This window comes from Clupea harengus, unplaced genomic scaffold (assembly GCF_900700415.2).
Source record: "Clupea harengus unplaced genomic scaffold, Ch_v2.0.2, whole genome shotgun sequence".
Classification (NCBI taxonomy): domain Eukaryota; kingdom Metazoa; phylum Chordata; class Actinopteri; order Clupeiformes; family Clupeidae; genus Clupea; species Clupea harengus.
The window spans coordinates 5398-17500 of NW_024880114.1; the positions used below are offsets into that span (position 1 = coordinate 5398).

At 39.1% G+C, this 12103-nt stretch overlaps 1 protein-coding gene across 1 annotated transcript in view; it reads left to right on the forward strand.

The window, feature by feature from the left end:
* The first annotated feature begins 8264 nt into the window (after positions 1-8264).
* The window catches only part of LOC122131298 (GTPase IMAP family member 9-like), a 5527-nt gene continuing 1688 nt past the window's right edge, over positions 8265-12103 (forward strand). The window contains exons 1-3 of the mRNA XM_042706165.1: positions 8265-8335; positions 8438-9379; positions 10785-11084. Coding sequence (XP_042562099.1) covers positions 8265-8335; positions 8438-9379; positions 10785-11084 — 1313 coding nt within the window. The remainder of the gene's footprint in view (positions 8336-8437; positions 9380-10784; positions 11085-12103) is intronic.

Here is a 12103-nt window from a genome sequence, read left to right on the forward strand (position 1 = left end):
TGCCTGTCTAATCGGGTGAGATTACCAACATATTGTTGCTGTTGCAAGGACAGCACCAGTGTGTCTTGGTGGCCCTCGCAAAGACGGTATCACAATTTACACACAATTGCACCCACATTCACCCGGCTCCTGCTCACAGGGTAAGTTACATACATAGTCTGGTACTCCCATGTGAGGCTGGTACCAATTTCACCTACACAGTATATGTGTAAAGTCTTTTTGCTGATTTTTTACTTTAGTTATACACAGGAAAATATGTTTCAGTCCTTGTGCTATTGGTTGGGGACTTCCCACAGTGTCCAATCCTCTCACTGTCACATGCAAGTACTCATGGCTAACAACCTAACCAATATAACAACTGCCCAACCACAGATGATGAGCTCTGCTCTGATTGGCTGATTTACTGCGAGGCACCGTGATTGCTCACACAGACAGTGACCTGTCGAAATAAATGCCAAGTACTGTGAGGGTTGAACCATTGATCGTTTGGGCATCTAACCGTGCATGTTAGAGCTTTCACCAGAAGAGGAAACAGAGGAACAGCCAGTTGCTCGGAGATTGGAAATTAACGCTTCTGAGTGGTAAGGTTTCTCATTCAGTTTTTCCAGTAACAATCTGCGCCACATACATTTGCTGTAATACCGTCACTTCAGCATATCCATAACAATGACTTTTAGGATATTCACAACTTTGTTTTTAGCATTGAAACAAGAACCTTGTAAAATTTTGCAGCTCTGTCAACAATGATTTGACGATGCTAGTTTGGACATGCAGTTTTCATTAAGAACTCTGGCATACCCAGTAATAATCTGTGATATTGTAATATTTTAATTTTTAATCTTTCATTTTAATTTGCACGCTGTTAAGCATCCTTGTATGTGTAACAGAGTGTTTACACGTTGTGCACCCGCCTATGTAGGTGCATATTAGGCTACTATCTTTATTATGTGCCTTTAAAAAAAAAAAACACTGAAATAATGTGCAAATAACTTCAGACTAAGTTTGTGTTGGTCAATCATGCAATTGCTGTCTGCTGCCTGAATATATGTGCCAACTGCCAACGTGTCTGAACAAACCTAATTTTAAGACCAACAAGCCCGTGAGTGCTCAGATGGGCACACCTGTATTTGCTATTCAAATAATGTTGGCGCCGGACAAGGAAATGACCACTGTGTCAGTCTGAAACTAGCGAAGATACTCGCTTCACTCTTGCACTGCTTTGCACCAGGTGCAAGATAAGTCCCAAATGATTAAAAGACACAATGCACACACAGGCTAAACTAGTTTTTCATCCATACTGATTTTTCTGTCATGTTCTTCAATACATATATTGGAAGGGGTTTACTGGCACATAATGCAACCAAGATTTGTTGCAAGTGCATTAGTGTGACTGACCAAAGGTGACCTGACATTTTGCAGCTCTGTCAACAATGATTTGACGATGCTAGATTGGACATGCAGTTTCCATTAAGAACTCTGGTATACTCAATAGTCATATTGTAATATTTACATTTGTAATGTTTTTATTTTAATTTGCACGCTGTTAAGTGACCCTGTATGTATAACAGAGTGTGTTTTGCACCTGCCTATGTAGGCGCATAGTAGGCTACTATCTTTATAATGTGCCTTTAAAGTAAGAGTGAAATATTGTGCAATTAACCATTGACCAACAAAAATTGACCAACAAGAAATTGCTTCCTGCTGCATCAAAAAAGCAATGTGCCAACGTGCCTGACCACACCTCATTTTAAAACCAACAAGCAGTTTACAGGAAATAATTGTGATGTTATGAAAGATAATGTTCCATTGGAGTTTCCATAGAATCACCCTTAGCTGTGCACTCTGTTCCTTTTGTCTTTTCTCACTCACTCGCATCTCACTCTACCAGTTTAGCCAAAGGAACAAGTGCATTAGTGTGACAGTGACTAAAGGTGAACCGACAGGCTCAAAGAACAGTATCAACTCATACAAATAAATGATTTATATAAAACCTCAAAATACACAAACAATATTTCTCACCCCAACACCAGAAATGTATCGTAGTCACAGGAAAACCTTAACGTCCTATACAGACACAATTCTATTATAATATGTCATTTTAAAGTACATCTGTCCACTACACTGACTGTGCAGTGTTTTACTGAACCCTTCAGAAAGATTAAACATATTTACATTTACATTTAGCAGATGCTTTTATCCAAAGCGACTTAAAAGGATGTATACACATTTTTACATTTACACTGATGGCACACTGCACATCAGGAGCAATTAGGGGTTCAGTGTCTTGCTCAAGGATGCTTCGACAGGGAATTGAACTGAACAACAGAACAACCTTCTGATTACTAAACACCTTCTCTACCTCCTGTACCACTGTCGCCCAAGTATAGAGAATATACATGCAAGCATGTGGTTTTCCCCAAGCAACAGGAACCCCATGGCCAAACATTTGCTTGAAACAAGTAAAGCACACACACCTATCTTAAACAAATACCACGACCAAACTAACATAGTCACAACAGGTTGCAGTGAGGGCTACAGTCTCAGAAAAGATGCTTACTTTGGCTCTGTGTAACGGCCTTCATGCTTCATGCATACAGGTTAAACAGGTTTAGTATTCATGTGAGTGAAAATGGGAGTTCTTATCATAGCATCAGATGACAGGATGGTCACACCCAAGGTGCATCCTTAGGGTTTAAATAGCGTCTCAGTAATATTAATCACCAAACACAGAAAGGAACCCTTGCCAGCAAGAAAGACTCACCATTGAAAGGCTGTGGGTGCATTTATTTAGAAGGTGCCATCTTGTCAGGACAACTACATTCTTGTAAGGCCAATTATGCAAATGGTGATATGAAGGAAATAGTCTACACAGGAAAGCAGAATATCACAACACAAAATTGCTATAATGGTTCAGGAGGATCAAAAATATGGAAGCATTCTTACTTGGTATCTTTTTAGCAGAGAGGTGCACTGCAGTAGTGGGGTCCTTCATAGCCCCTTTTATCAGACGCTGAAACCTGCCTTATTTTAGATAGATAGGTTTATTTTAGTTATATAGATAGATGTATAGATATATAGATAGATAGATAGATAGATAGGTTGTCAGATGCTGAAACTTACCATAGATAGGTAGATAGATAGATGTGTGAGTGATTGAGGGAGGAGAGGAGGAGGATGACCCAGCAGGTGGAGAGAGGGAGTCTGCAGGATGGCATTGTAACTAGAACATTGTAAATATTTTGCAGCTCTGTCAACAATGATTTGACAATTTGTACATGCAGTTTTCATTAAGAACTCTGGTATACTCAGCAATAATGTGTCATATTGTAATTTTTTTAAATTTGCGCGCTGTTAGGCGTCCCTTTATGTGTAACAAAGTGTCTACGTTGTGCACCCGCCTATGTATATGCATATTAGGCTACTATCTTTATAACGTGCCTTTAAAATAACAGTGAAATAATATGCAACTTCAGACTACGTTTTTGTTGGTCAATCACGCTATTGCTTCCCACTGCCTCAAGATGGCAATGTGCCAACGTGTCTCAACAAACCTCATTTTAAGACAAACAAGCCAGTGGGCGCTCAGATGGGCTTAAGTTTATTTTGCTACTCAAATAATGTTGGAGCAATGACAACTGTGTCAGTCTGAAACTAGCAAATACACTTGCTTCACGCTTGGCCTCTTTGCACCAGGGAAACCAGGCGCTGGCAGAGGACTGGACTTGACTTACTCTCTATCCATGCTACTGAATACAGGCACTCTTGACCACTGTGAAGCCTTAATGGTCTTGTTCTCTCAACCATTTCTTCCACCTTTGTGTGGTTATATATAGAGAGCTGGAGACCGGAACTACTGGACAAGTGGAGAAGAGTAGAGCTCAGCCACCCAAGAACCGTAAGAAAAATGACCTTTACCACAGCTCTAACTTGCAATATATGTGTAAAGTCTTTTTACTGTTGTTTTTTTATTTTAGTTATACACAGACATGTTCTATTGTTACACAAATGCAAAACACTGTGTGCCAGGGCTGGAACAGTACTGCAGCACATATGGTTTACAGTCCAGTGTATTACCAAAACAGCATTTCAAAGTGTTCAGTATGGAAACACATCATACACAATATTTTATAATAGGCTATGTAAGAAGTATAGAAAAACACCTGACCCTTTTTACACGATTATATAAAAAGAGACCGTGTGACCGTAGCCAGCCTCCTGTTAGGTCCTGTCACAGCAACACATCAACATCACAACTAGTATGTCCTCCTTATGAACTGGTATCTGTCTTTCATTTTGAAGGTCAGTGCCTGAAAAGGCACAAAAGTGTTTAAGGTTGGTTCACTGTGTCTTAGAAAGTGAACTTTGTGTGTAATGTTTTGCAAAACATATTTGATGAAATTGTAAAAACTGAATCAAAGGCTGTAAAAGTCAAAAGTGAAATCCCCCCTTCTCACCGCTTCACACTCCTGCCAGAATGGACACTCGCGCACACACATGCTCAAATGTCTGTCCATAGACTGGAAAATTCATGTCCACATATTCAGTTAGCCACCCTTTCCATACTGCTATGGACATCTGAACTAAGTGAGGGTTGGTGTGAGTTCAGGTGCTGACGCCATTACATGGTCGTAACGTGGTTTTCCCCACGGTATCACAAAAAACACTTCAAACACAATTGTCACTGTTCACTGTCACTTTTATGATGCTCACCATCCATGATATGTAGTGTGGTACCCACTATTTCATTTAATTTACTCTCTGTTCCCATATAAAATCCTGATTACTTCATACTTACTGTTGCTCACCATTCCTCACTCATCAATCCCGTCCTGCTGGTCATATGCGGTAGTGCGCCCCGCTGAGGAGCAGTATTTCTCCACGTCCCACAGGGGAGGGAGACAGGAATTCAGTTTGTTATGCATGTATGTTAATAATACGTGTTGTGTGCATAATGTGTGTAAATATTGTAATATATGGCTTTGGGTGCATTGGCTTAACTTAGTGGTGGTGATGGGTGTATGTTAATGCCACTTATTGTGTTGTCTATGTGACTAATGTGGGGAGGGCTCCCCCACTTCAATGGTTGGGTCCAACCAGGGCTGATTGGACCAATTTAGCTCAAAGGGCGGGATTATTTAAAGGGTGCCTCATTCCTTCATGGGGGGGGGGGCTTTCAGAGAAGGAGTGCTTGCCCGCTGCGAGGGTTAAGTAAATACTGCATAGACTGTGTTGCTAGTTTTGAGCACTTTTGAATTTGAATTTATTTTTCGTTGGTTTACATATTTGGGTCTTTGGGAGTGATCCCCTGGTACATAAATTATTATAAATGTTATGTTTCGCCTGCACCTTTTTTCCCTTTATCACCACCTACTCCAGTTAGCCCACATCAACATGTGGGGTGGTCTCCTTGGTCCCTCACAGGCTGAGAATTAGTTTATGGTTTTTGCCGGTGTGGAATTTTTATCTTTGGTCACATAAAGATTGTAGTTAAAAAATGATTTAACCAAAAATGAAAATATTTAATACAATGCATACAAACATTGAGCAATTCCTGCTACGATGGTATATTGCAAGCTGAAAGAGAAATAACATTAAAACCCAATTTCACACGTCAGTATCGTTGTATTTGCTGAAGATTTGTTGCTATTGATAATACCTCCTCTAATCTGAGATTCCACTCACTCAGTCCAATTTCATTTAACCTTTGAAATGAAATTGAATAGAAAATTACAATCATACACATTATTTGGCAAATTATTTGGAAAATATGAATTCTGGCTTTTAGTAAAAGAAAAATCCTTTTCATCATTATTTATTAATAAGTTGTATATTATAATTACATTTACTTTACTAATATTAAACTGTTTTCCATTAGTGATCTCTTTGCACCACCATGCAATGTGTGTGTGTGTGTGTGTGTTCAAAATCAAAACATATTCTAATTATCAAGTATTTTTTTCTAAGTAACATTCATTGTTGTACTTTGCTGATCTCTTAGGAACACGAAGCAGAAGCCTTTCTCAACCTCCCAACAGTGAGTACATTTTTATTTAAAATGTATCTTAATTTTATTTAATTCATGATGTAACCTGCTGACTCACGGTGGGTATCAGACCAAAGACCTTTTGTGCATGTTACAACTTGTAGTTTTGTAAATAAATTAATTAATCAAGGCAGGAAGCTTAAAGAACAGTGATTCCTATAGCCTAGGCAGGCCTATATTCTAGACAAACAAGCAAGCAAGCAAGCAAGGTCAAAAGCTGTGTGCTCCGAGTCAGCCGCACCTCCAACAGGTTGCTATCCTACTTAATGGCCTTTTGACCTGTACAGGGCACAAATTATCCAAAAATAGAAACAAAAGCAAGCATTATAATAACTTATTAAAGTAACACTATGAAACAATTTGACACTTTTTGAGATATGGTTTTATAGGAAACTAGTTTTGGTACCATCCTCAAATTCATTTTGATAGCATATGGTCATGTGAAGGACAGATAAACACCTTTCATAAACAACTGAGAAATGGCTCCTACACAGTTAAAAAAATAAATATATAATCAATGAAGATACTTGATTCAAGGGTATGATAGGTTAGGAATTCCTACTATAAGGGTACATTTGAAATCTGAAAAAAAAAAATCAGATTGCATGAAAATCCAACTTGACACGTCATTATCGCCGTAATTGTTGAAGATTGTTGGAACTGCGGAAGTCTTGTCCGGACCTTTAGGCACTTTGACATGGAATGACACAATAATGTGCTATTGATAAACACCTCCTTTAATCTGAGATTCTACACACTCAGTCCAATGTTATTTAACCTTTGAATTGAAATTGAATTGAAAATTACAACCATATACACATTATTTGGCAAACTATTCGGAAAACATGAATTCTGGCTCTTTGTAAAAAAAGAAATGATGTATAACTTCATAATGCATATCATTGGTCGACTTAATTCACATTTGATCAATTCAGAAACACTGTCATCATTTTCAATATTATTTATAATATATATTATAATTACATTAACTTTACTTATATTAAACTGTTTTCCATTAGTGATCTCTTTGCGCCACCATGCAATGTGTGTGTGTGTGTTTGTCTGTGTGCGTGTGTGTTACAGCTGTTTGCATTTAGTGCTTTCTTTGACAGTTCAGTGACTTGGTAAAGGCACTTCATCTGATCGTCAAGAGGAGATAAATAACTTGTGTTTGGCCAGGCTTATGGCATCATTCTATACATTTTTGTTTCTGCAAAATCAAAACATATTGTATTTATCAAAAAAAAATGTAAGTATTTTTTTTACATCGGTCAGCATGCGTTTCTAAGTAACATTCATTGCTGTACTCTGATCTCTTAGGAACACGGAGAAACAGCATGACAACACCTCTCACCAGTGAGTATATTTCTTTTGTTACTTTGTTACTTTCAGTAATATGGCAAAACCATACCACTATATACAACATGAATATTAAATGGCACGTAATGATCATAGTAGAGCCCATTCTACTTTTCATGCCACAAAAGTAAGTATGGAAATATGTTGGCCTAAGACATCTATTACATTGACATAATTACTTTTGTCTATGAAAAGAGTTAATTTTAGTCCACAAAGTGCTTCATCCTTTTGTACCCAAAATGAAAAGCACTACAGACATCATTCGTTGTGTTTCTGTGCATGACAGAATGTACACTCCATACTGCCTCATACCAAAATACATTGTTATATTCTATCATTCCCAGGCTTAGACACTTGGGATCAAGCATCATGTACATATATAGAATATGACAATGGAATACGGTTTTGAATCTGCAAGATCCTAACCAATTCTAGAATCAAATGTTCCATTGCCGTTATCCCATTCCAAATGAAATTAGACTATACCATTGTTACGACCCCCTGTGCCCCTGCACACCCCGCCTGCAGTCCCTGTACTGGCCATATGGAGGCAGCAGGCTGTGGGCCTGCAGTGGAAAGTGATAACCTGTGATTATCCACACCTGACGCCAAGCGTGGGTATAAAAGCACTGCAAGGTCTTGTGGGGAGCCCCTTTCAGCTTCCGCTCCTCTCTCACATACTTTTTGGCAAACACTCCTACTCACCAACATACTCGCTTCACCCATCCATTCATCTTTAAACCCCCTAGACGTTTTCCTTGGATCTACCTTTTGTGTAAATAAATACACTTTTCGTAACAATTGACCTCATTGTCTGCCTCCTCCTTTTTATGTTGAGACCCCACGAGCCGGTCGTAACACCATGAATAGTGTTCCTCATGACAGCATCTCCATGTTCTTAAGAACTTTAAGCAGAGTAAATGTTGTTACCCTGTAACCCAATATCCTGTTGTGTTGATTACTTATGTGGAGGAGGTGATGTAGATATAGATCCCGTCTTTTTCTACAATTACTGCTCATTTTACATTGTTAAAGAGTTTTGACTGTTTCCTCCACAGTGTCTCCTCTAAATGTCGTGCTGCTGGGGAAAACTGGTTCTGGAAAGAGTGCCTCAGCAAACACCATCCTGGGGAGGAAAGATGCTTTTAAAGAGGAGTTCTCATCTGAATCTGTGACTGCAATGTGCAGTAATCAACATACTGTAGTGAATGGTAGAGAAATTACACTGATTGATACACCAGGATTGTTTGGTACAGAACAGTATACAGAAGAGCTGAAGGGTGAGCTGGAGAAGTGTGTTGAGATGTCTCTCCCTGGGCCTCATGCCTTCCTGCTGGTGATCAGGCTGGGGAGGTTCACAGAGGAGGAGAGGAATGCTGTGAAGTGGATCCAGGAGAACTTTGGTGAGGGGGCGCTGAAGTACACTATAGTGCTCTTCACTCATGGAGATCAGCTGAAGGGTATACCAGTGGAGGATTTTCTGCGCAAAGGTTCTGCTCTCTCATTTCTTACTGAACATGTTGGGGGTAGATATCATGTCTTCAACAATGAGAGTAAAGACAGAACTCAGGTCAGAGAGCTAAAGGAGAAAATTGAGGCCATGGTGGAGGAGAATGGGGGAGCAAACTACACCAATGAGATGTACAAGGAGGTGCAGAGAAAAATAAGAGAAAAGGAGGAGAGAAGGAAGGCAGAGGAAGAGAGAAAGAAAAAACAAGCAGAGAAGGAGTTAGAAGATGAGAGGAGGAAGGCAAAGGAAGAAAAGAGGCAGAGATTGGAAGCAGAGGTGGTGGCTGCGGAAGAAATGAGGAAGACATTCGAAGCAGAGGTGGTGGCGGCGGAAGAAAAGGGGAAGAATTTCAAAACACAGGAGACTGCCGCGGAAGAAATGAGGCAGAGATTCAAAGAAGAGGAGGAAAAAGCTCGAAGATTTAATAGGGTTGCAATAGGACTAGCAACTGCAGGAACACTAGTAGTGTCAGGAGGAGTAGGAGCAGTAGCAGCAGGAGTAGCAGGAGTAGCAGGAGAAGCATTAGCATTAGCAGGAGTAAGAGCAGTTGTAGTAGGAGCAGCAAAAGTAGCAGGAGTGGTAGGAGCAACAGGAGGAGCAATAACAGCAATAAGAGCAGCAGAAAAAAAAATAGAAGAAAAATTAGGAAGTAGAGCAGCAGAAAAAGCAGCAGCAGCAAGCGCAGCAGAGGCAAAAGCAGCAAAAGCAAACGAAAATGCAGAAGCATCAGCAAAAGAAGCAACAGCAGCAAGAGCAAATGCAGCAGAAGCAGCAAAGGCAGCAGCAGTAGCAAGAGCAGCACTAGCAGAAGCAAACGCAGCAGCATGAAGATGAGGAGCAGTAGCAGCAATAGTAGCTAGAGAAGACATATTTGGTGAGAAAGAATCGGAGGATGTTGCTAATTAACAAGATCATGATCCAGATGAGTGAGCATCTGAGTTTATTTTATGTTTCTATCTTTTAATTTTCTGTGTCTTTTAATGTACTCTGCCTTTTATTTTTTTGCACTGTATCTTTTGAATCTATTATCTCTATGTTCTTTGTATCTGCTAAATGTGCTGTTGAATGTTATAATAGTTATGAGTGCATTAATAGATACAGTATGTGTATAAATCTTGTAATTTGTACTCTACATATTGATTGTGTTTATGTACTGCTAAGAAGAAGGTCCAGGAAGAACAACTAAAAAGAGAACATGCAGAGAGAGAACAGAAGGACAAAAAGGAGGGAAAAGTGTTGATGTGTCCATGGGGGGCGCTGTAGTCACTGGTGAAGCAGTAGCAGCAGCAGCAGCTATAGAGAGATTATTTTATGATAAAGAATCAGAGAATGATGCTAATTAACGAGATCATGATCCAGATGAAGTGAGTTTATTCTTTAAGTGAGTTTTTATCTTTTAATTATCTTGTCTTGACACAATTTTAATCCTTTGGCACATAAATATAATTTAATTGATTGCATGACTATGTTCTTTTTATCTGCTTAATGTAATGTTAGATGTTATAATAGTTATGAGTGCATTAATAAATATGTTTATGAATCTTGTTGATTGTACTGTACATAATCATTGTGTTTGTTTATTATTATGTAAGGAAGAGGTTATCCACAGTCCAAATCAGAAATGTTTCAATCTTTACACATTTGTCAAAATAATGAGCATGTTCCCATCGACACAGCATATATCCCAATAGAGTCTTTAAGTGCAAACATAGAACTTAATCAACATACTGCAGTGGATGGTAGACAAATTACAGTGATTGATACACCAGGATTGTTTGATACAGAAAAGCCTACAGAAGAGATGAAGGGTGAGATAGAGAAGTGTGTTGAGATGTCTCTCCCTGGGCCTCATGCCTTCCTGCTGGTGATCAGATTAGATGTGAGGTACACAGAGGAGGAGAGGAATGTTGTGAAGTGGATCCAGGAGAACTTTGGTGAGGGGGCGCAGAAGTACACTATAGTGCTCCTCACTCATGGGGATGTGCTGAAGGGAAAACCATTGGAGGATTTTCTGCGCAAAGGCTCTGCTCTGTCAGCTTTCATTGAACATTTTGGGGGTAGATATCACGTCTTCAACAATAAGAGTAATGACAGCACTCAGGTCAGAGAGCTAAAGGAGAAAATTGAGGCCATGGTGAAGGAGAATGGGGGAGCAAACTACACAAATGAGATGTCCAAGAGAAAAATAAGAGAAAAGGAGGAGAGAAGGAAGGCAGAGGAAGAGAGAAAGAAAAAACAAGCAGAGAAGGAGTTAGAAGATGAGAGGAGGAAGGCAAAGGAAGAAAAGAGGCAGAGATTGGAAGCAGAGGCGGTGGCCGCAAAAGAAAAGGGGAAGAATTTAAAAAAACAGGAGAGTGCAGCAATACTTTGAGAGTAGTTTGGGAGTCATTTGCAGGGATGATTCCTCTTTGACAGAAGAAAGCTCTGGGAAATTCCGTAGCCACCTAGCCAGTTTGATTTATCACACTCAAATAGACATGCTCTCTTTGTGGGAAAAGCCAATATAACTGTAACACTTCTTGGGAACAAGGATTTCTAGCCTTATGGAGGAGAATTGTGTCACTGAGCCTAATCTCAAGCAATAGAACAAAAATACAAATTCATTTGGCTTTCCTATGAAAGACACAAACAGAATGACGGAGGCCCCCACATGGCCAAAAGAGGTATGGCACTCTCCACGAGGACACGCTTATAATACCATTTCTTACAAAACAGAACACTGATGACGCAGAATGTTTAGAAGTCAGTGAGATGATTTGAGAATAGTAATGCTTGTGCTAACATATGGGCATACAGTTCTTAGCACCATGAATACAACTGAAAACTGAAAAAAAGGTTATTGAAACAATGTTCATAGCTCTATTTATCTATATGTATACAGTCAACAGTCATATACATACATACATGAAAACATACATATACATATACACATACATACATATATACTGTACATACATATGTAAACAGCAACACAGTTATTTGTTTTTATTCTGCATTAGTGTCTCTTTATATTTTGTGTGTCTATATACTGTATTTAAAAATGTTTATACATTATTTTGTTTGCACTTAATATGAAATTATAATATGCACTTTACAGCAGCTCCAATGTATGTAAATATGTTTTGCAGAGAACTGTATATACTCTGTGGGTTTAATAAATGTATGGGCTGTGTGTGTCAACTGTCTTTATA